Genomic DNA, 25,918 nt, shown 5'->3' with positions numbered 1-25,918 from the left:
CCATTGGAGGTGGAGAGGCCCCAACGGTGCATGGCAGGTAGAGTAGCTTCTCAAAAGCAGCTCACTGTCAACAACAAGACAGAACAAAACACACAAACACAAGTGGTGACGTCAGGCAGGCAACATGACAGCACGCAACACATACCTGCATGCTACAGCAAAGCTTCACCAAGAATTAACAGAACTACAGTTGTGCGGTCATGACGGCAGATCACATGCAGGTTAGTAAAGCATTCCAAAATAAAATAAGACATTTAAAATGAAGCCGGACTGAATTCAGTATTTGTCAAGTGTGTCTGCACCTGAATTTCTGGTGGGGTCAGAGGTTTCCAGTTATTGGCTTTGAGTTGGTGGAGTTCATCAAACTTCAGGCTAATGTTCTCAATCGACAGCTGGAGCATGTCCCAGAAACCCGCCAGGTCCTGGGAGATGGGCCGCGGGTGTGCGTTTGGGTTCTGATGCACAAAAATGGCAAAGATACACACACACACACGTCCCCGTGAACAAACACACACAAACGCATATTGTTTGAATGCTGATCACATATTTTGGGTAAGATGCTGTTGCTTTGTGATGATTCAGTTTTACTGCAACTGCAGAAATCACAGAATAGGCTTTCACATACACACACACACACACACCCACACCCACACACATATATATTAATCAGGCACCACAATATAAATGTGTGGGAGTACTGGGTTTGCTTCTAGAATACGCCTTTTTCAATTTTATTGACTTTTTTTTTTATTGATTATTACTCTTTGTTTTTAATCTTATATCCATCTTTCATTCAATATAAGTGGTTCACTGCAACATTAACACTATTAATATAGACAAGTTTTCAGTTCACAGATAGTATTTTCATGCATTTCATAATTTTAGAAGTTAACTTTTCACTCAAAAGCACATTTCCTCTGTTTACAAATCATTGGCATTATGTTCATATAATGAGTAAATTATTCAACACAGGTGCTTATAATATTTGGACATTCAAATGGAAAAAAATAAAGTGAATATCTGCACAAAAAGCATCTTCAGTACAGAAATATATACATTACTATCACCCTATAAAATCCCTGTCTGTCAGGCTCTAGGTTTTATACAGCAGGTTCTATTTTTTTGTACGTGAAAGACAGTAAGGGTGTGCAGATGCAGAGTCTACACTAGATGCATAGTAAATGAGCGCTGGCCTGGCCTGTCAGGATGATTTGTGCAGGATGATGTCAGTGTTGGGGGGGGTTGGGCGAGCATGCAGAGGATGAGGTGACACATACCAGATTCTCCTCACACAGCTCCCGGAACTGCTGGAACTTCTGGGACATCAGCAGCTGGGCACTCCCCACTGCACTGCGGATCTTCCCCAGGACTGCAGAAAGAAAGACAGAGATGCACATGCATGCACACACACACACACACACACACACACACACACACACACACACACACACACACAATTCACAATGCAATTACTCACAGCACCGCATACTGCAGGCATGTTGCAGCTCTAACAGAGAGGCTGCATTTGCAATGCACCAGAAAGGGATACGCTAGAATCCTCTTTTAGCTGTGCCTTCAAGGAACAGAAGTCATTTAGGGGAGTCAAATAATTACTGAAATTCCAAAGCTAAAGGAATGCATTCTAAAAATAGAAACCCTACAGGAATAAATAATTAAAAATACCATGCTTACAGCACAAAAGGCATACCTTAAACATCAAAAATCAAGCATTTGGTCCTAAAAGAATACACTGTTTTATTCCTTTCACAGTTCCTGTTTGGCAGACTGATATATGAGATAAACAAGCTTGCACTGCATAACCTGACACCAGTGGTCAGTTCTATGTCAGTGCATACTGTATAATAGTGTGCATGAAGAAAACTGGAGTATTGAATTTGCACTACAGATACAATGTTTTCAGCTCCTTCAGGATGTGTGTCTACGTGTGTGTGTGTGTGTGTCTGCGCACATGGTAGTGTGAGATCTGGGGAAAACATAACCTTGAGACAGCCTCCCTGTTCTGGATGTTCTGTGAGAGAATCTCTTGCCTGGAACCATAACAGCACACTGTCTGCATAAGCAATGACATTTTCTGGAAGACGTGAGATCAGCTGCGCAGCGAGGACAGGTATAACCGTAGCGCCTACTGCCTGAGGCGTGTCTGCTCAGTGCGGCGTGTGCGTGTGCGCGTATGTACATAAAGCGTATTCAGATGTGTGTGTGCAGTGTGTGTGTGTGTGTTTTACGTCAATATCAAATAGCTGCCCTTGAGGAGCACTGAGAGAGACCTCTTCAGTGTGTTTGTGTGAGACATCATTATACAGTGTGTCTAAAGGACAGATGTGTGGCTGGGGCCAGCAGCGGCCTATTGATAAGTATGCACGGTATGTCTGTGGAGGCCAGAGGGCCTGAGACAGGAACAAGCAGCTATTGTGGTCTGATACCACAAATACCAGCACCCTCCAAATCAGAGGAGAGGAGAGGAGAGCAGGAGAATAGACCTAATATCAGTGTACTGATATTAGGTCTACATGCTGTTTTGCCTTCATATCTTGGCATTTAGGCTCTATGACTCAACTCACTCTCATCGGGCAGCTGATTCTCCATCTCATCCTGCTCCATCTGTCGACACCAGCCCTCCATACGCTCCGTCTCGGCCTGCAGCAACTTGAGGAACCAGCGGCCGTCGCGGGGGCACACCGACCGGCCGACGGCCTCCTGGGCCTCCACCTCTGGCTCGGCCACGCTGTCCATCCACGGGTCCGGAGGGGGCAGGATCGAGGGGTCGAACCCCACCTCCCCGTAGTCGTCGCCGGCACATGCGTGGTAGTGGTTCCCCGAGCCCTGGATGCTGACGGTAGAAGTGGCGGCGTCGCGGGAGTGCTGGCGCGGCATGGTGGCAAAGTAGCGCGGCGGCAGCTCCGGGGTGTCTGCGGGGCCGTCGAGGTCAGCCTGCACGGCCGTGGTCACACTGTTGGAGCGGGTCATCCTGCGGTAACTGGGAAAGGAAGCAGAGAAGCCTTTAAATATCTGATTTTATATAACTGATTACTCATATCTGACATTAATACCACATTAGAGTTTCCCTTTTAGCAGTAATTATGATGATAATATTGTTTACACAGAGTTCTTGGAGGAGCTCCCGGTATGAAAAAACTGCGATGATCACAGCGATCTCATCACTGATCGTGATGAATAGCTTTTGTAGTGTGGAACATCTTTTGTGTGTGTGTTTTGTCACCTGGCTCATTCAGAGGCAACAGAGTGTGCACACCACAAGCCCTGCTCTGGGGCTGATGCGCATGCACAAACAGCACATGCACACAAACACACACACACACCTGGGATCCTTCTCTACAGCTGGGTGTGCCATGTCGTGTTTGGCTCAGAGGCTTTGTGCCGCTGACGAGCAGCCTTTGCCAAGTCCCTCCACACTATGTGCAACACCAGACACACACACTCGCATTTGGCTACGTTCTATAGAGCAGCTCACCACCCCAGTAATGAATGGGACGCCAGAGGGACGCGGGTGTTGGGAAAGGGGGGGGGGGCTGGCCAACTAAATGTGTAGTGATTGGAGGAGCCAGAAGTTTAATCACTGCAAGATTACAACTCAAAGTGGTACACGACTCAAAGCACATCTTTTATTAACATATACAAAAACGTACCAGAGCGCTGCACATGGAGCCACTTAGAAAACAAGTGATACACTGTGATAAGCAGATCCGGCACAAACAGGGGCTCCAGAGATACAAACAAAGAGCCAAGAAAAGCGGAATAGTACACGTTTGAACTCATTAAATACGTCCACATGCAAGCTTTTAAATTCTAGTACCCCAAGCATGCTTTATCTAACTGTTAAACTTTTTTTAGGTTGACATATTTGACTATTTCTGCTGACAAGAAGTAAGAAGTATCAACTTGGCCCAGCCAGAAAAGAGACTGAACTGCTAGCCTGCTAGCTGCGCTCTGATCCAAACATGCCCGCAGCCCTCTCACACACGAAGCCTCAGCTTGACCTGCCTGCAGCACGACACACACAAATGATCAGAGCTTCATCACGCCTGCCTCGGCCCATCTCCGGACGCACACTCCTCCTCAGCGCTGCCCGGCCATCTCTCGGCCTTCCCCCCTTCCCTCATTCATCTCCCCTCTTCCATGAACGGCGAAAAGAGAGCGCAAGTACAAGGGAGTGGCTTCGGGTAGGATCAAACACGTGTGTTTGTGCTTTACCAGCAGCCCCGCGAGTGTGTGCGCGGAGAGCAGTTAAAGAGTAACTCCTCCGAGCAGGTGTTCGCTTCTAATGACCTCAGCCTGCTTTCTATCAGCCTGCTAACAACTTCCTGCAGGGGCAGAGACGGGCAAGGCCAAACACAGCCCCGATAGAAACAGACATACTGTATCAATAGGCAGGAGGCGAAAGAACAAGGAATGGCTTTCAAAGAGAAGAGTCAACGTGAGGAAGAGACAAGACTATAAAACATGAGCAAAGTATGCAGAAGGAAAAAAAAGAGCATGAAAAACGTAGAAAGTCCATGTTTTCATTGCCTTCATGTGGTGAACATGACAGAAAGCTGTAAATCAGCACATACGTCGGTGGAATGTTGCATTCCATTTGCTGCTGCATTCACAAGGCCTCCTCACCTCTAGGTCTGTCTTAATCACTTTCCCAGTTCTAATTTTCGTCTTTCTGTTTGGAAAAAGAAAGAAGCGCCAGAACACATATCGGATGACAGAAAACGCAGCACTACACTGCCGCTTGTGCTATTACGCACTAGAAATTAACATTTGAAAAGTTGCACAAGCACCTGAGGCTTCTTGTTTGTTTGTCTTTTCCCAGTAATGACAAGCCTTCAGCCACTTAGGACAAAAACAAAAAGACAGGGAGGTCTAGCTGTCCCTTAAGTTGACTTTTCAAGACGGTTGTGCATATGGTTTAGTCACTAGAACCATCAGCAATGTTCCGCTTCCCCTGTGGCTGCAAAGCCATCTGGTGACCACCAACCTAAACTTGCAAGACCCCTAAAATCCATTAATTAATCCATCAAATTCATTTACACAGTTTATTCTTTGCACTTTTTGGCATATTTAAGATCAGATACTTGCAGTTTTCTAAATTTTATAAATGCACTATTGCATGGAAAATGATACAAAATGAGCACAATTTAAATTAAACACTTAATTCCCCTACATCTTTGAAGGAATAAATATGACACATGAGTAAAAATCAGTGTTAAGTCCCAACGTTTCAGTGCAGAAAGAAGTCTGTGTACAGACAAGCATGTTGTTTGTTGTGTTCATCTCTTTTCCAGCTCTCGTCCACTCCCTCCCAGTTAATCCCAGTTCAAACAGCGAGGTGAGGTTATGACCTGTGACTGCTGCACATACATAAACACACAGACTCTCTCACACACACAGACACAAATAAGGGAGTTTGGGCATTGGAGCGAGGCCGTAGGAGTTTGGCACTCTCACTGTCTGGGAATCCAATGCAGGGGGCAGCGTGCCCAGACCTCCCAGGTACACACACACATGCACACGCGTGCACACACACACAGACACACACACACACACACAAGCATGCCAACAGGTAAACAATAAACCATGCACCAACAAAAAAAAAAAATCACCCTCCACCCACTCTAAACATTAACCAGAGAAATGCACAGTGCTGCGGCGCTTTACATCCAAGGCTCAGCAGACTAGAAGGTGTCTGGATGAGTTAATATTTGGCTTGGCAACTCAGGGAACTCACAGCTTGGTCAGTCAGCTGAGACCTCCCCCTTTCAGAAAGCCCCTCACATTCCCTGACACTGTGTAAGTGTGTGTTTCCAAGTGCTGGACTCAGCCCTCACTCTGACCTTTGATTAAAGGTGATGTCTCTTTGAATTCCTGAAGCATGCCTCGGCTACACCGCAAAACCAGCGCCGTGGCTGAATTTGTCAACTTCCCTCAACAAGCAGAAGGTCACGTTTTTTTTTTTTTTTGATAGAGCGAGCGAAGGCAGACAAAGAGCCATAAATGCCTGCGTGTCCCAACAGAGGCCTGAATAAGCCTGATGCGATGTGAGCTAATGAAACAGCATGCACACTAGGCTGCTTCTCCTCAAACTGGGAACATGTTGCAGAGTGAGAGGCTGTGGCTGACAGCACAGCAGTCTCTCAGTGCTCTCAGAGCTAAACAAACCCAATAAAACTCCCTCCCCTTTTCCCTCCCTCCCTCCCACACATACACAAACACACACACACAGGCTCAAAGTAGCCTGAATCACAATGACTGGAGCAACAGATGGCTGTCAACTCGCCCCCTCCACCTTCCCAGCTCCCTGCACCACATCCTCTGGCCCAGCTGTCACTTGGGGCCCATGGCTGAGGGGGCTCTGACGCCAACCTCCTCTGAACTGGGGACAGCTGCTGCGGGGAAGCCGGTGCAAGGGGGCAAAAGCTTGCGCCGCACCCTACAAACCTCTCTCTGTCTCCACAAGTCCTCTTCCTGTTCTTGCAATCTCTGCCTCATCCCTCCCACCACCAGACTTATCCAGATCCACTTTGACAACCTCCTTCTCCTTCCCTCTTCATCGCTCTACTCACCATCGCTCATCCTCCACCTGAATTCCTATAGACTGGAATTTGGACTGCTCCTCTGTCGGCCCTCCTTCCTCTGGGTCCACCTAAAAGGAGGAGGAGGAGAAACTGTCAAACTGCATGCCAGAGGTTTATTTTAGAACTTCAACAAGTCTAAGACCCGAGCTCATCCACAAACCTGGATCCCTATGGAGAGGCACTTGCGGAGCGCTTCCCTCTCCGCCTTGCTGTCTGCGGAGACGTGCGCGACGGCAGAGGTGGTGGCGGTGGCAGTGATGGTGATGGTGCTGTTGGTGACGTGCTGGCTGGCGGGGCCGTGCACCTGAGCGTTAGCCGCCTCTATGGCTGCTGTCAGGGCCTTCATGCTGTCGATGCTCTCCGTGGAGTTGGACAGGCCCGGCTGGGAGCTGATGCCCGTCCGCGGGCCGGAGCCCCCGTCCATGTAGGCATCCTGGGCGGACTCGGTGCTGCTCTGGGCCGTGATGGATATGAAGGGTTTGGACGGGGTGGTCCGTGGTGGGACTGGGGGAGGTGTCTTCTTGTAGGTGGTGATGCATGATGACACTGCAGGGAGGAGACAGAGCAAGAGAGATAACAAATTACTGTAAGATGAAAGTAAGCACCTCAAAAAAAGCTGTTAATTTGTTAAATAACAGATACTTATTTACTTTTTTGTGTTTTAAAATTATGTGAAAATAACCTGGATGATGTCATGATGATGACATCTGGGCTATGTCAATTTTGACTTGACTTGAAATCTCTACAGGAAACCCCCATTAAACTGGAGGTGTGGGGTTTGAAAGATGTGGGTATTTGGGGGGCAGAGTTGAATTGCATTATGGTGTGGTGTATATAGTGTTTTGAAATTCGATCATGATGTCTCTGCCTCCAGTGCTGCAATTTGAACCTCATCTGATATGAGTCCAGTCTTGTAAGTTCCCCAACTTTATCGAAGTGCATGGCTGAATTGTTGGACCACCCCTTTAATGATCTGTTTTGGGAAGTTATTGAGGCAGCAACAAATAGTGCAGCATCAATATGCATAAGAAAATAAGTAAATAATGAGTACATGGAGGATATTAAACATGCAATATCCTGCAATTACAGCACTACAGTAAGTAGCAATTTGTAAACGACAGGGTGAATATACAGAACGCATGCATGTTATGCAACATAGGAAATAAGATGATGAAGAAAGTGGACCAAAAAACATAAATAAGACAGAAAAATAATCTCAATTAATTCGCTGGCTGAGACAAAATTGACGTTGGTGACAGCTGACACGCCAAGAGTTTTCCCAGAGGTCTTAGGTCTCTGTGTTGGAGTCAAAATGGACAGTAGATTAGGGCCGACTTTAATAAATCAGGGCCTCGTCTACTAATAGGATTAGCATGTCAGCCACTTGACCCACTGATCTAGATGGTTAAGCCCTCTACACACTTACTGTACACATCCAGGGCAATTTGATGGCGCTGGATACAGCCCTGCATGCTTGTATGCCTTGCTGTTGTTTGCACACATAATTGCACAGAAGTTAAATGATATTTATGATAAAGCACAGAAGTTAAATTATACTGCAGGAGAGAGCTAGAGAGCTACAGATGCTCCACAGGCTTTGTACCTAATCCAAGCAAATAGATATTAAAAAGCATGATCGTGCCGCTCAGTAACACTCTCCCTCTTTCTGTCAGGGCTCTCTCCCTCTCAGGTTACAGCTACAGGTTCTGAACAGACAATGAACCCTCTCAGACACACTGAGTCAGAGGCCGGTGTATAGAAACATGCCAAGAGACAAAAAAAACAGAGCCTGTCTTGAGACAAAAACAGGCACCACCTAACTACATTATGGCTTGGAATCTCCTTCCTGGCCTGGTCGTATCATCAAAAGTAGGCCGCTTGCTCTCTCTCTGCTCTGCAGGCGAAACTAGGACAGCGGGTTTCCTGGATCCCTTTAATCCCTACAAAAGACAAACATCCTACCGTAGCGAGATCGCCGCTCTGTGTGCGGCAGACAACTGTTGCCAGCCACACCCAGCGCGAGCAGCCATGTCTAAAACTATTAGAGCCGGATGTTGTTGGCTTTGTGTCTTGCCATCTCACTGACAGCTACAGAGAGGCCTTAACATACTGGAGGTGAACGGAGGGCTGACTTCATCCGCTTGGTTTGTCAGAGCCATCCCAACCTCCACCCAACCCTCCCCTCCTGCCTCGCCAGCAGCGATTGGATGCTCCCAGATGAGATTTAAGTCAGGTTTTGACAAGCTGGAAAGTCCTCAGACGGGACGAATGCTGCCTTTGAGATTAGATCATGGTTGCTAATATGGGCGTCTTTGATGGAGCCGTAACAAACCACAAGAAAGACAAAAGAAGATGATTTACTGTATTTCCTTCAGCAGCTAAGTGTCATGTGTATTTCTTTTGAGAGACACTGTATATGCAGCAATCACTGCCAAAGTCGTCTCAGGCGGAATCGCCTGAGCATGCCGCGATATGCAGCACACTCTCGACTTTCCACAGATGTCTAGGGAATATGATCGACATCCAGGGCTAATCTTTGGAAAGGTCACGGAGTGCAGACCCACAAGAGAACAAAAAAAAGCACGGCGAACACACACATGCGCTCACACAGAGGGAGAGGGCGAGGTCCTGCCCCTATCAGCCGCGGAGGTTCAAAGGATAGAATGTCAGCCCCTTTCAGGGCTCCTATCCCCTGAAGTCATCTAAAAGTCATGCTGGATGACTGTATATGTGTGTGTGCGTGCTCCTCCCGGGCCCGGAGAAGGGTTAAAGAACAGAGGGTTTTCATCCGCGCCGTATGAAACAGGAGACGACGCGCCGTGTCCCACCTAGCTGTCACTGCGAGAGCCAGACACGCAGGAGAGAATGACAGGGGGTTTGAATGCCGAGACAGGTTAAGTAAACACACTCGGGAGTCGGAGCATGCCCACGCACACGGGCCTGCGGACACGCGCAGGCAGGCACGGAGGCACACAAATAACACCGACACGACCCAGCTTAACGTTTCAACCTCTCCACATCAAGGGAGACCACAGGCTTCCTGCTACTGGTGCGCTGTCCGTCCATCCGGAGCTGCTCTCCACAGCCGCCCGACCCACTTGGACGTAAGCGTGTGCGAAGATGTATCATCAGACATTCAGCAAAACAAATGGATTTAAAAACTCCTCTAATTTTGCCTGACTGACAATAGTGAGTGGAGCAAAACAACTGTCCTGATAAAACAGAGGCCAAGTTTCCAGTTTTCACAGACATGATAAGAATATAGTTTGATCCTCCTGCAGCAATAGAAGCGTTGGACAGATACGCTGCCCTGGACCTCCCACACACAGACAGTCAAGGACAGAGTCAAGTAGGAATGTGACGCAGGATTCCATCAGACCCTTAAGGAGGAATGTGGAAAGCTCTTTCCACCAAAACACAGATAAAAACTGATCACCAAAAAAAAAAAAAGTTTTGCGTCACCTCATAATAACCGTGTTAGCGGAGATCTGATCACAGAAAAAGAAAGACATCAACCATATTATCTGGGGAACAATTTCCTCACTAAACGGTGGTGGAATTGTGGAATTTCACCTCCCTTTCCTCGCAGAGGTTGGTGCAGCCTGCTGCGAGCATTGTCATCCCAAAGAGAAGAGTTTGTGAATGACAAAACTCCACTGGCTCACCGCCAAATCCCTCTTTTGACAAATGCTTCAAAAGTCCCATGCCGACAAGTTGGTGTGAATAGCAGTCCTTGGCACGGTGCTCCCCCCACCTCTGGCCTTGATAATATCAAAGAAAGCTCTCTTCCCTCCCCTGAGACAAAGAAAAGTCTCCATTCATTTCTACAGCCCTCAGAACAAAAACAGACTTAGTTGCAAGCCACCTCATCTCTTTTTATTTTGGCTCTGCTGATCAGTGTCCCATTTGTGCGTCTGCATAGGTGTACGCCGGTTCCTTTATTTAATCATCGTGCTCATGTTACCGGACAGATTGAAGGCAGGCAGCTGCCTTGTAATCTCCAATCTGTGTATCTGCGATGGGCCACTTCAAAGAGCAGACGGTTTGGTTTAAGAGGCTAGCTAACAGGAACGGGCTCCCCCGCGCGGGGGCCAAGGGCAAATCCACCATCCAACCAAACAAATACAAAGGCCCGGAAAGGGGGCGGTCAGTATGGGGGAACATTGACAGCTGAGCCCAGCTGCACTGTGTTTGGGATGTGTTTGGGTCTGCCAGAGGGGAGAGGGCAGAGCAAGAACAAGACTGAGGAGGAGGAGGAGGAGGAGGAGGGTAAATCAGAGTTACTGCCTAGCTCCGTCTGCTCACTCTGTCCATTTGTCCGCCTCCCTCTCTCTCTCTCTCCGTCACTCACACACACACACACACACACAGAGAACCAGCTGGAGTCCTTTGTGATAGCGTCACCATGGCGACACATAGCAACATGAAGTTTGCCGTGAGGCTTGGCGTTTCACCAGCAGCAAGCAGAGGGGAGCTTCTGTTGGCCATTTGTTTACCTTGACAGGGCACACTGCAGCTGCACCGACACTCACCTAAACACCAGCCAACGGGAAAACAAAAGCAGGAATAATGGGCCGCAGCTAGCCTCGCTTCAAAATCAAACAAACGGCAGGAGAACAGCACACGGGGAGCAACTGGGTGCCACTGGGCTGCAAATGAATATGCAATAATGTTTCTAGCCCTGAAGCGTCAGCTTTGTGCAGCTGAATGCTGAACTCCACCGACCAGTTTGTGTTGGATCCCGGCCAGAAAAGCTTGTCACCGGCTCATGAGATGACAGTAACCTGGAAAGTTCACACCGTGTGAGGTTTTATTTCGGTTGTGAGCAACAATGCAGCAACACAAGGCACGTCCTGAATGACTCAACACAGCCTCCAGTAGGCCGCTGTGAGTTACTGTAAAAAAGAGTCTCAATGTGTTTTGATGTGTTAATTAATAATCCAAGATAGAGGGTTATGACTGCTTATCAGCTAATACTGCAGAGACACAACAAATCCTGCACACAGCGTACACAATGGTCCTTTAAAAGTCCTCTGACTCACCTGAAAGCCTCATGTCAGTCTACAACTCTCTGCCACCAGAGGTCAGAGGTCACCAGAGAGGGTTTCTGCTCTCCAGATGCATGAACTCTCTCAGACACAATAGCTCACTGTGTGCGCCTGTGTGTGTGAGTGAGCAAGAGAGGAAGGTGGCAGTCGGTGAGTGCGTTTTAAAAGAGGTATATTTAGCATTGTGCAAGTGCTTGTCGGGGAGGGAGCTTTCAGTGCAAATGCAGCAGAGTCGTAAACATCCTGCATTAACTGCGGCATTAAATAGTTTTTTCTTGAGCTGAACACAAGCACACATATCAGCATGAAACATTTGTCAAATATGCCTCCGGTGTCCCCAGACCAACAGTGCTAACAGCAAAGCCGTGTGTTCAGTGTGCCCTTTTTGACAGAACCCGTGTCAACAGTGGGTAGCTGCTCTGGCAGGGCTTGTGTCTCTTGAATGACTAGATAAGAGCGTGTTTACAACTGTCAGCCGCCGCTAAATCTGGCAGGCAGCTGCTCCCTGTTAGGCAATAGATTCACTTCACTTAACCCACTTTCCTGCGCTTCAAGTTCAAATAGAGAGCCTGGTTACCTGCATGCCTCTTTTACTGCCTGACGCCCTCCTCGTCCTGTCAATCAGTGACAGGCAGGGAGAGACATGCTGAGAAACCGACGGGGGCGGGGACATAAAAATCGAGAGTTCATTTTCAAAACAGTCGGTAACACTTTTTAGTGATCAAGTCCTTTATTCGGGATCCCTGTTGCTTTGGAGGTGCAGTGTCTTGAAGTGCACCTATTGGGGGGACGTGACACCGATCTAGAAGTATGCAACTGATTGTTTTATATACCTCTGAAATCTCAAAATAACTAACATTTACTCTAACAGCAGTGTAATTCAGCATCAACACCTTAAATAGCAGCTAGATGACATCTGCTGCACCGTCACGTATAATCATCCAGGATTTGGTATAAATATGTAATCCCAAAGTTCCTCCCTGTACAGTGCTGAAGCATGTGAGCTAATCTCCTGAAGACTTTTCTTACATGAAGGGGGTTTTCTCATTAGACCTGCTCTGTGACGGCTCCGGGCCGTTTCCATTGTTCTAAGCTGCTCCTTGGCGAGGGCTTTACCCTGACTAGTCCGCAACCACATGAAGAGACACATCGGCCTTTTGTTTCTATCCAAAAGACCTGCCTGCAGGGGGTTGAAAGAGAGAGCACAGTCACTGAACACAAAGAGAGGGAGAAAAAGAGGGAGAGAGATAAATAATAATAGGACGCTAAGTCAGGAAAAGGAGGCGAGGAAAGGGGGATAGGAGAGAGGATAAGTTTGCCGTGTTGCTTCCTTCAGTTCCTGTACATTCCAGCTGCTTCGTGGGGCATAAACCTGAGCATTAGCCCTAACGCTAAAGCTAACACGCCCACACATCTCACGCATGCTTTCACTGCACTCATTTCCCACAGCATTGCTCACCGGCTGACTGAGACTTTAAGAGTAGACTGGCTCGCTGTGCGGAGTGACACATCGCATGTGCCGGCAATGACAGCATGGGCAACAAGTCGTGGCATACCCAAAAACAGAATCATGTAGCTGGAGGGAGATCAGTTAGTCATCAAATGAAACTGGCTTTGTGTGTGAGCTGCGCATAAATCTCAGAATACGTAACTTTATTAAAGCCAAGCACACGGAGATAAAGACAGAGGACAGGACAGAGTCTTGACGGTGGTATTTTGTGCTGCTAAGTAGATAATATAATGCACTTAGGCCAGTGCCTGCTACACTAAAAATACACAACAATGTTGCCACGACACTGTCTCCAAGTCCTAAACACAGCTCCCTGATAAAACATGACAGACTGTCCACAAGAGCTGAAAGTGTGTGGAGTTGCCGCCGAGTACAGGAAAACATGACCGCAAGCCTGGGGAGTAATGGACTCTGGGACAAAAACAGCAAACACACAGGCAGACAGACAAAAAGGCAAGAGGCTGACACACAGGAATCAGCCTTAACTGAGAGGGCTGAAACACAATGCCGATGTCATGTCATTACATGAAGGATCACTGCTTGCTGCAGCTGCTATTTACATATAAATGCTGCAGAATGTGGTCAAAAGTTCACTTCTTCTTTTCCCGGTTTGCATGCAGCCGGCGCTCTTCAGACCAGCTCAGAGCAGCAAAAAAGTCATAACCTGATTCATAAAATGACTGGGCACAAAAAGCAACAGGAAAGCTGGCTGTGGGCTTTTACAAGCGCTTGAGTTTGCCCTTCCAGGAATGCCGTGAAACATCAGCGTCGGGTGTTGTTTCACAGTCCTGGAGTGTATTTTTTTTTCCCCCCCTCGCATTCCTTCCCCCTTTCCCCTTGTTTGACGTTCTTTGTCCTGACCACTTGCACATGGAGGCGAAAGGAGACACTGGCGGCTTAATCCACCGCCAGAGGCATGCTAAAGCCATCTGGGCCCAAAACCAAACGCAGGGCTTTCTGCGTCTCCTATATGAGAGGAGGAACGGGGCAGGCGGGGGAGGACGGATGGAGAGAGGGAGATGGAAAGTTAAGAGAGAGAGAGAGAGAGAAACGGGAGAAAAAAGAGGGGGAGACAGAAAGGTAGGAGGCGCAGGAGGGGCTAAGGAGGGAGGGGGGTTTGGAACAAGAACCAGGCTACACTGACGCAAACTGTCTTTTGTGGTTTCCAGTCCTGACCCTCTGACCCTATACATCCTGTCGGAGGGCTGAGGGGGCGGAGGGAAAGACGAGATGGCAGCTATAGGCACTGGCTGCACGCATGTGCATCTGTGCGCGTCCAAAGTAGCGGCGAGGACGGCACGCACCGGGCTAAATATGAATATCTGAGTATATTCTACAGTCTGTCTCTCAGGTGTGACTTTTCACACCCCTCTTCCCGCTGCCCCCATGTGTTTACATCCACTCCCTGCAGAATCTCGTGGGGGAGGAACAATGGCCTCTCCAACATTCCCACTCTCCTGCCGAGAGCTCTCGTTTGTCTCCTGCATTCCTTTCCCCATTCATCTCCTTCTCTCTCTCTCCCCTCCTGGACAGGAAAAAAAAACTCCTGCTACTCTTTACATGGGTGGGAGGAGGAGGAGGGGGTCTTAAAAACCTCTGAGTGGAATCAGTGCCCCCTTGAACACCACCTCCCCTTTCCTCCCCGTTTTACTTGGTTAGTGAAGCAGCAAAGCTCAAAGAAAGGGAGGAGAAAGAAGAGATGCATTCTTTCTCTCCCTCTCGCTGTCTCTCAGTGTGTGAGTTGTGGCTTATTTTTAATGACTGGCTAAAAAAAAATAGATTAAAAAAAAATAAAAGAGGGAGGGCTGGGTCTGTTCCCCCGCCGGCCGCTTGCACACAGGTTCAGTCACACACACACACACACACACACACACACACATAACTGTAGCCGAGTCTGGGACTTTCACAGAGAAGTCTTTAATTTGCACTGGGGCCTGGCCTCCCACACTGCACAGCCCAAACCACCCACTTACAGCCATGCACCATTCCTCAGAGCTCCTCCAACACACTCCCTCCCCTCCTGAGCAGTGAAAGCAACACGAACTCCCTGCCACACAATTTAACCGTCGAGTAAAGTCTCAAAACTTTCAATAAAACACCGTCGGAGAACAGAGCAACACGCATGTTTGTCTTTTTTCTCCCCCCTGACCACCCACCCCCCTGAACCATGGAGGAGATTTAACTCCTCCAGTGTTCTTTATTCACCCGGGGCTTTGAGGTTGCGGGCCCTGCCTTGCCCAGCTTTAGCATGCAGGAGCCATGAGGATCATCCACAGTCAACACTGAGGAAATCCTTTCAGGGCTTTGCTTTTCCTTTGCTCCCTCTGATGCCAAAACACAGACAGGAAGAGCAAAAAGGGAGGAGCGGGGCAGCCCCTACCTGACGGAGCAGCCCCCGTCCACTTGATCAGACACGCCAAATGTGCTGTGTACCCGACATTTGGGAAAGCAATCCTCAAAGCAAAAAACCCTGATTCCTCCTTTTTTTGCCCGTGAACTGGTGGACGTGTTCTTGCTGCAGAGAGGGGGACAGCGGGGGTCCGCTGCTGCAGCCATTCTTTGTGTTTGCCGTAGCCCTGTCAGCTCCTCCCTGCGCTCCTCTCTCATTTCTCCCCTCTCTCCTGTCTTGTTTCAAACCGAGAGCAGGAGGAGAGGAATGAATGACGTTCTCTTGCTTGCGCTTCCTGTGTCAAAAGAAATCCAAACAGCCACTCTTCCTCCCTAAATGGCCATAATCAAAGCATTCCAGGCCATAACAAACCAATTAAGTCGTAAGTAAAGTTGCACACCTAACAGCCAAAGCTTTAACTCCTGCAGAGATTTATCCTCTGACTTTTATTCTGCTTTAGAGCATGTCCAGGCAGGAAATCTTTGTTGATTCAGGTCACGGAAAATACACAATAATTGCACTTGATTGACATCATGATATAGCAATTTCTGCACAAATATTCAGCAAGTGCCTACAGGTGCAATTCATCTGCATAGGTTACTTGGGATCACATTGCATCAGAGCGTCATGTTACGCATTATTTGGGTCATACTCAACACCTACAGGTTGGACCAGATTGCACAAATTTGACTGGCAACGTGCGTCAAAGCTGCTGAGGCTATGATGACATCTAGTGAAAGATTTCATACTGCAAGCCAAGAATTTGCTCCTTTCCTTGATTACACCTGGACCACAACAAGACGATTTCCTTCAAATCAAATTTGACATAGGACACGCAAGAATTCGATTATTTCAGGTGGAAGTTCAGCAGGAAGACGAAGCTTAAGCATATGGTGACAAATGAAACTGCGACTGTACATGCTGGAATAACAGGGAGTGGAATCCACAGATGCAAGGCGTTTGAGCTAAATTAAATTTCTCTGCATCTGCTCATCTGATGACTAACGCCCTTAAGATGACAGCGAGCCGTATGGATGAGATGCTGAGTGTTTTTCCCTCGTGTCAGTGAAAGAGCGACAGTGCAAGTTCCCACTGGCTTGCATTCTCAGACAGTCGTGACAGGATGAAGTAATTACTGAGTGGTTGACACACCAGCATGGCGAGGATTTATCTCCTCCAGGAAGAGAGATAGCCAAATCACAGTTTACCCACATCGAGCTTCCAGTTCGGGCTTGATCCCGCAGCTGCAAACAGGGAAGCCACACACAGACACTTTGACACTGTACAGTCCCATGCATGCACACACACACACACGCACGCACACACGCACTCAAAGCTCAAAACCTCCATCGAGGTATGGCTGCCAACCACAAGCGGCGTCTTTCTGCTTTCTATTCCACATGTGTACGTGTACTAGTGTGTCACCACATGCCTCGGCCAAGCCCTTGTTTCCTGTCAAACGCACCTACTTGCACCATCAAAGCGTGTGGAATGACAGCATTATGCAGGTGTGTGTGTGTGAGAGAGAGCAACAGAGAGAATGGGAGAGACAGATGACACCAGAGTGCTGTTTAATTCACATCCCCTCTTTGAATAATAATTCCACCTTAGAGGATGGCAGCTTTGATCCACTGACACACAGGTGTATTTCACATGCTGTGGCGTACGTAGCTAAGGCAGGGCTTTATCTGTCCCTGTAATTAACGCCAGAGCAGGAAATAGGGAACCATCCGTGTGTGTGTGTGTGTGTGTGTGTGTGTGACTGAGGAACCGACATGGCTGGAGGGATTGATGGAGCTCAAAGGAGCATTCCTACGCAACGTCCTCAGCGAACACCCTTTGATCTCCATGTCTCTCAGTCACATATACATCAAGCAAAGTCCGACTGTCAGTCATGATTCAGGGATACAGTATCTCATACGCCGATCACTCATTTCCGCTGTCTTTTCCTCTATCTCTTTCTGCCTTTTAGACACACACACACACACAAACACAATGGAAGTGTTGATAGGGCACACGGTGTGCCTAAAAATAACGGCTGACAGCAATACCACAAGATAAAACTTGTGAGTTGCCCCAAATACTGAGACCCACTGCTGTGGAAAAACATCAGAAGACGAGCTGGATTTATTCAAAAAGTGAGGATTAAGCTCCCTCTAGTGGTGAAAAACCACAACTGATAAGCAAATAATACAATTAAGTCTGATTCAATAATGTTTAACATTAAGAAATGCTTAGAAATCTTTGTTGAATGTGTGACATTTTCTTCTTTTTATTTAATAAACCAGCTTCTTAAATTATATTTAACACGGGGAAATCTTTTCGGGATGAACTGCTAAATTTAATTTCTCTTTGTCCAGCCTGCCATCTAAGTGTTTTCTACTGTTCTTCTCATTGGTAACCATGCAATCTTTTACTAAGGTAAAAAACTGATTTTTAAAAAATAGCTAATGAGTTGTTTTTTTTGTCCAAAAAAATTTAAATAAGCCAAACTACCTTGAAAAATCCTTTTTATCAAGATAAAAGCAGCAGTTTATATGTTAACAGTGATGCATTTCTTTTGGTTTTGTGTTGCCCTCAGGTGTCTTTTTGATGTTTGATTTTGATGGTTGCATTTGTGTCTTTTATTCCTACGTGGGATGAGCTAAATGTTTGGCATAACACCACAATCCAAAGCAAACTAACTACAGCATACACATTTATTATTGCACCAGAAACTGGCCAAACAGCATCTGTATAAAACCAGAACAAGCACATAAAGATAAAGACACATCTGGAATAAAAAAAAAAACTGAGGTTTTTGATCATGCAGAAGGCATGTGTTATCATAGACAGGAGTGGGTAAGGAGCTAGTTAGGTACTAACAGCCTCCTCTCTGAGGCTCCATAGTGCTTAATAGCTTAGCGCATAACAGTTTTAATTAACAACCATATTTACACCTGACCTCCTTTATCTTTGTTCGTCTGTCTTTGTTCTGCTTTTTAATGTGGATTACTATGAATCTGGCATTAACTTTCCCCACAGCACCGGGGAATTAAGAGGCTGATGAAAGAGGGAAGCTGATCAGACTTGAAGCGAGGAAAGAAAAAAGTTAGCGGGTGAGAGAAACATTAAATGTGCAGGAGATTCAGTGGAAGACGTCAGATCCAAAAACAGTTTTTGAATAAGAAGATTTTTACTTTTACCGCCTACAAATTTTCCTTGCAGTTTATTTCAGCCAGTTAACAGATGGAGGCTCTACTGTGTCGGACATATTGTTGGTTAACATCTGACCCTCATCAGTCTTCCAGGCTGTTTTGTTTTCAGCTCCCCTGAGCCAGCGAGTCTCTGTTTATGTGCTGCCTGTCATCACTTCTCTCTCCAAAGTTAGTGTAAACGTGGACACCTCATACCTTCACTAGACGACTACAGTAAAAGTGTTTCCCTTGGCAAGTAGCTCATAAGTTTAGCTTAAAGTTGATAATTGCTTCTTAAAAGACACAGTGAAAGACAAAAAGGGGGCAGCTGGAGTCTTAGCACCTGTTAAAAGCGAGAGCTGCTGTGAAAATATGACCGAATAATTGACAGTGCATGATGGAGGAACAGAAGGAGGGGCGAGGGACTCATGGGAGTGTGCTTTGGTTGTCTTACTCCAAGAAAGCCTCACTGAAGTGAACAGAGAGACGGAGAGAATGGAAGTAACAGTCAGAGAAGGGAATACTGTGAGCTATGACTGCATCCGTTAGTCCCTATAGTCACACAGGTGTACAACAAACCTGAGACAACTGGATACACAAAGTGCTACCTGCTGCACTGCACCAGTCCACAGTCGGACTATACCTCAGCTTAGCGTTTATAGCTAAAATATGCATGTAAGCACTGTTTCAATAAACATCTCAAAACGGTCAGTTGCAGTAAATCACCCTCACAAACATACATTATGACCTCATCTGTTTAGTACGTATCAGATTTTAACAGAGCACTAGCAACAAAGAGTAAATGTAACATTTATAAGTAGTTGTTCATATTAGAATTTATACATTGCTGGTGATACAAAAAGATGAAATATCTGTTAGGTTAAGCCTCAAAGGAAAAGTGACTTCCTGAAGTCTTGTCATCACTGTGATGTTGCTAGGTAACCAGAGGAGACTGCAGAAAGCCACAGGAAGAAAAAGTTCAGCACAAACCCCTCAAAAAAACGTTGTTCTTTTGGTACAGATTCAACAAACGAGATACAATGTGTGAATAGGTGACCTTTAGAGGTGCTTGCAGGTGGATTTTTCTACCTTTAGACAGAGCCAGGCTAGCTGTTTATGCTAAGCTAACTGTTTCCAGCTTCAAAGGTGATGATCACATATGACAGTGGTACAAACTTGCATCTTTTTTTTGTCCAGAGTTAAAACACAAAAACAGCATACCAGGCAGTTCCTCGACCAGTTTAACGTGATTGGTTTCACGTTAAAATGTCAAGTGAGAAGGTAAAAAGTTATGAAATATATTCCTTTTTTACTGGTAGACTTTATCAGGCAATGATTCGGCTCTTTAAGGTGGCCTTGTCAGCTGGAAACAGTCATTCCTAAAACCTTTCACTGCACTATGAGTTTAAATTGCCGATACATTTAAGCAGCTGGCACATCAAAATATGGCTGTGTAACTGAGCCCTTGAGAAAACATTTTTCAGGGTGAATTTTGAGCCAGTACTGACGGGTTGGAACAATTTGTGAATAAAACTGAGGGAAACTAATGATCCCTCCGTGTACAGTAGGTACAGCAAAAATAAAGTAATGGGATTCAGCTGGGAAGCAAATGGCTGCACGGCAAGAGCATGAAGACAGAAGATTAAGTAGGCCAAAACAATACAATAACAGAAAAGCAAAGGAATCTATTGGACGGAGCGCAAAGTTTATCACATTTAAGAGAGCTTATTGATAAAAAGTGTACATACAGATGTTACTGGCAAGTATTAATATTTAAAAAACTATGTTTGACTGTCTCACTCGTGAACCTGCAGTGGTTTTATTTCCAGCCTGACAGCTGAATGGATGAATGTGTCAACAGCTGAGCCTTCCCTCACTCATATTCAGGAGAGCTTGTGTCACTTACATGATACTAACATAATCCCACGTGGCTGTGGCCTACTTGGATCACCAGAGACATGTGTGTACAGTTTGCGTCTCCATGGCGTGTTGCGCTCAGGAGGGTCTCGGAGCCTTGTCCGGGAATAGAAAGCAGGAAGCCGGTGAGCGGGCATAGCTTGCATCAGTGGCGAACGTGAACTGAAGTGTGTGCATGACTCACTGAGACACAGATGGTCGGTTGGAGACGTGGGGCCACAGGCTGCTCGTCTGTCACACAGTAGGGTGTCGGGGGCCCTCCACCTACCCTAGTGGGCCTCAAACTGGTAAGTGGCACCAGTGATCTCTTTTCCCATAAGGCATGTAGGGCTCAGCATCTTTCTCCCTTGCCCTCTGGATGCTTACTTCAACAAGCACGGAAGTCTGAGATGAACCACTATGAACTGCAGTTCCAGAGGGGCCTTGAGTCTGACCTAAATAACCGGACCCTGCGGAGGCGTGTGTTGTGATGCTGTGCCAGGCGTTGCTCTGTGTGATGCAGGCCACACCTGTCGTCCTCCCATCACAGATATGATACCAAAATAGCCCAGTAGCTGGAAGGTGATCAGCATTTCCTGGCTACAGTGAGTGGAGGGAAGGCGAACGGCATGTAGGTTAATCTCAGCGTGCTCACACTGGGTCCAGTTTGGAGGGAAGACAAGCCGCAGAGGGCCTGGAAGATAACTGAAAGTTTATTTAAGAGCAGTGGCAAGAGCTTGTGAGGCCATAAGACTGCACAGAATTAACAAATTAATCAGTTTTAAGTTGATATAAATTTTATTGACCTAATCTAATGTAGTTTTTAAAAAAATCAATCAGTTTATAATTACTTTAGAAATACACTGTTTTCTTTTGCTTCATATGGCATAGATAAATTATGTTTGATTAATTTAACAGTTTAATCAGTTTATCTTTACTTTATATTAACAACTCAAGATACTTGGTGCATTTTCATGTGAAGCATGAATAAGCAGAAAGCATGGGATGGGCGCTGACTGTTTTATTGTCAAGTCAGTCACAATAAACAAACAACTTCCGGTCGCTCCTTTCAAAGTAAAAGCCAGTGACGCACTTCCAATTTCACTGGTATAGCCTTGTGTTTTTGTTGACCTGACGTTGGGCACTTAACGCACATCGAAGGCACTGTTGTTAACTTATATGTATCATTGTATGAATTTGATATGAGGCGCTACCTTTCCAATGTATTTTGCATTGTAGCCGATATAAATACGTTCTAGCATTTCGCTACTCGTTGCTGCATTTCCCACAAGTTTTATTTTGAAGGATACACAACCCAACTTCCTGCCTCGCCATCGGTCATCATGCCTCGCGCACAAAACGGCAGAGAAACACAACAGCGGCTTTTACTCACAAAGGCGGATCCAGTAGTCACACATGCCGAGCAGCGCGCCGTACACACACTGGAGGAGCGTCATGAAAGCTGCGAGTCCGCAACAGCGAGCCGAGATGAGGTGACTTGAGGAGTCGCCTCTCCCTCTTCTCCTTCTCCACTCTGACGGTGCTGGATGTCAGGATGTGGACGCGCCTTGATCGCACCCCCCGCCCCGCACAAACACTTTATGGCTCATACGGCGCTGGGTGGGACAGTCCCGTTCACGGTCATCCGGAAAACTTTACTTTTTTTTTCTCCAACTTTCCCCGCTGACGTCTGGAGGGTGTTTCTGAACATAGCCTAGCTTATTTATCCAGATACGCCAATACTCTTATGTTTTTTTTTAATTAAATGTGCATATTTGTAAAATCATTTAAAAAAAATATTTTGTATCAATAAAAAAAAGCATTTGCTTTTAAGTAGTTGTTTTATTTGTATTGCATCAGTTTGACAAATAGCATTAAATTAAAAAGACACTAATTCTGATGGGAAAAATTGTAATAAGTAGAGAGAAAAACCACTGAAATGTTTTTAATCCATGAAAAAGACTAATTTATAAGTTTCCTCCATTGCTCAATATCTGGAGGTTGCAGCATTAACCTATTAAAAGCAAAATCTTGAATAACCAGATTCCCTGACCAGATCCCCATCATTAAAGAAAATGACAGTTTATTCATTAATTTTAATGTTCAGTTCCATTTTAGCATTTTTTTAAAAACTCACTAAATGATGGTCTTAACGTTGTTTCAAAGCTTCTTCTGTGCTGCCAGGACATAATTCTACTAAATTTATGCAGTTTTTTTGCCTAAAATAGTCCAATTAAAAGATATTTACTAGCCTGTAATCTCTTTTATATCATTAAACCTGCCAGATTTCCAGAAGTATTAGGACGGGACCTCAGCCTTGCATAATAAATAACTCACCGTATTGGCTGATATATCGTCAGGAGTACTGTAATAGTCCTGCATGTTTGAAGTATTTTTAATCCACATGCTGTCTGTGGTGAGTAATGAGCTAATCTAAATAAAACAAAATGTAAAACCACAGTGGAATATACAGATATACTTCATCTTTCTCTCATTTTTGTGTATTTAATGGACTTTCAGTACATTAAATACACAAAAATATTCAGCCATGCAGATGTGGTTCATTAACTCAGATAGTCTAATGACTGCCACCTTGTGGTTTAGTAAAGCATGGTGTAGTTGATTTAGCATTGAGCATTCTCATGGGTGGGGTGAAGATTTAGTGCAGGGTTCCCTTTTTTATTGCATATAATATATTATATAATATATTTTACAGTAGGGATTAATGGGGTTATGATCTTTTCCACTGATCACTGTAGTAAGTAGGTAACTTTACATAAAACACCTTTTATGACATTGATTAGGATCTCTGTCTCATCCTTGCATTGCGACGACTGAAAACATCAGCACATTCTTTGCTTTTATAACATGTGAGTCATCCTGACATACGAAAAACAAGCTTCAGCCTTGCGCTTGGAAATTTGCGTGGGCTGCTGAAGGTGTGAGGGGGGATCCGTACGAGCGCTCGGCTTGATCCTGATTCAAACAGACTTTAGTGGTCTGTATCCCTGCCACTTATATTTAGCACTCTGGGAAATCCAAAGTTATTTATTCTCACAAGCTCTCTCAGAACAGAACTCTTGGGAAAGTGCCAGGGATGGCAGTGATTGTTGTTAATTGGGTCAAGCTGTCTGGTAGTTTTTCATCCACCCACTCGCTGAGGGAAGAAAGGGCAGAGGTGCAGTGCTGTGTTACACTGAGCCCCTAGGGGGGGCAGTGTTGTACAGGTTTTCTTTTAGCCGGGAGTACTGTGCTGTAGAAGGAGCTGGGAATACACAGGAGCTCCATGTGATCCCAATACAGTAAAGCTTGCAAACGTTGCAGTGAATTTGGTTTTATACGGTCACTGTTGCAGACTGGAAAGCGCTTACTGAGTTTTATTCATGCAACATAGTGAATTTAGGAAACTTCCTGCTGTCTGATAGAGAGATAATTTCAGTTCCTTTGAAGACATTAGACCACAAAGTGTCTCTTTAAAGGTTAAACTGTTAAATATTTTGGAAAATACATTTGCTCCCTCTCTAGGCAATAAAACTGGTACCACTTTTATACCTCTGCAGTAAATGTAGAGCTACTTCAGGTAGTTGGCTTAGCAGAATGACTGGAAACGGGGGGAAACGGCTAGCCTGACTCGGTCCCCATGTGCCTACCAGTATCTTCAAGGGTCACTAAGTAACACGCTATATATCTTGTGTGTTTAATCTGTATAAAAACCAACGTGTAAAAATGACAATTGGTGTAAAAACAAGTCTTTATGCTAAGCTAAGTTAGCCGGCTGCTGGCGCTATCTTCTTACATACTTAGCACATCGGTCTTTTCATCTAACTCTCAGCAGGAAAGCAAATAGGTATACTTCCCAAAATGTTCTCCTGTCCTCCTTTTATCCCCCAGTAAGTATATTGATCATTTACAGATAAAGGTCTGATTAAACAGGAGATTCATAGTATAATATGTTTGAATTAATTATAAGACAGGTTTTAAAGGTTCATGTAATCAGCATTACAGCTGATGAAACTTGACTTTAATTGTGGGAGTTTAAGTGGATTTGAACCATGAAGGCTTCTTGCAGTCCTACTGCCATGAATTTGGCTGTCTTAGTTGGATTATTCCTGTTTCCTGCCACCTCTTCCTGTTCCTCACGATGGTTTTAAAGTAAAATTAAAAGCTAAACTGCAACAGTGCCGCTGTCCTCATTTGTACTAACTTTATTTTTACATGTGGATTTCCTGGTTTATAGACGGATCCTACTGATTCTTAAAGGACATTGGCCGAGGCTTGAATGATGAATAAACATTGGACAAAACACAGAGTGTGAGTGCTTCTCCTATCATTACTTATGACATTATGATATTAGGTTGCACTAGAAGTAAATTCTTTATCAAATCTAAGCTATAATTCTGCATTTTGCCATTTCTTTTTTGTGTCAGATAGCACAATGAGAGCAGATAGAAGAGTGCGTCCAGAGCTGCATCACAAACCTAAATGAAGAGGTGGTGTTCCACTGAGCGTTTGACAAGACCATCAGCAAAATGAGCCACAAGCACGCCGCGAACACTTACTTAAGGAATGCTTTATCGAGCACAACGCCTCTGTTCGGGGGCCGTAGGAAATTCTCAGCCATTAAATTAAACATTGTCCTGTAGCCTATTACTGCAACCAGGGAGGAAAGCCACTCGTTTCATCCAATCCCTCAGCACCTCTGAAAAATAGATGCCGGAAAAATGAGGCAGGATAATTGACAGCAGGTCAGCGAGCCAAGGAAACCAAGGGTGAGAGGAAGAGAAACGGAATCGGTGGCACATTTCCCAGACTTAAGATCTGTGTGTGTGTACACTCTTTCTAATTGAAGGTCAATTCGTCTTCCCGGTGAAACAACAGGTTGATTTACCTGCGCTGCTAAGTGCTGTTGTGGAAAGGCAGGGGATCTAGCTGCTGTGTGAGAGGCCAAGGAGGGGAAAGACAAAGCAGAGTGAAGAGGTGATGAATATGTTAACGGGAGGCGACGCGGGGAGGAGGAGCCAGGGCTTAGAGGCAGTAAAATCCTCACATTAACCGATTGCTATGGATTTTCCCAAGCTTTAGAGAGAGGATCTGCTCCAGATTTTGTTAAACCGATCCAAGGGAGCTGATGCCTAGGCCAATATGTCTGTCCGATGCTGTAGCCATATGTGTGTGTGAGTGATTGCACGGGTTAGCGTGTGTGTGTGTGTGTGTGTGTGTGTGTGTGTGTGTGTGTGAGCCAGTCTGAGTGGGCGCAGAGGCAGGCAAAAGCAGCCGCAGCCACTTGACGTTCAAAG

General features: G+C 45.8%; 1 protein-coding gene across 1 annotated transcript in view; it reads right to left on the bottom strand.

Annotated features, from left to right (window-relative positions):
- dlgap1b (discs, large (Drosophila) homolog-associated protein 1b) overlaps positions 1-25,918 on the bottom strand; it is a 42,606-nt gene that overhangs the window by 2,891 nt on the left and 13,797 nt on the right. Inside the window, exons 5-9 of the mRNA XM_041961289.1 lie at positions 6,763-7,148; positions 6,591-6,670; positions 2,583-2,998; positions 1,278-1,369; positions 303-455 (exon numbers count right to left, since the gene is read on the bottom strand). Coding sequence (XP_041817223.1) covers positions 303-455; positions 1,278-1,369; positions 2,583-2,998; positions 6,591-6,670; positions 6,763-7,148 — 1,127 coding nt within the window. The remainder of the gene's footprint in view (positions 1-302; positions 456-1,277; positions 1,370-2,582; positions 2,999-6,590; positions 6,671-6,762; positions 7,149-25,918) is intronic.

This window comes from Chelmon rostratus, chromosome 20, assembly GCF_017976325.1.
Source record: "Chelmon rostratus isolate fCheRos1 chromosome 20, fCheRos1.pri, whole genome shotgun sequence".
Classification (NCBI taxonomy): Eukaryota; Metazoa; Chordata; class Actinopteri; order Chaetodontiformes; family Chaetodontidae; genus Chelmon; species Chelmon rostratus.
This window is presented reverse-complemented; position numbering and strand designations above follow the sequence as displayed.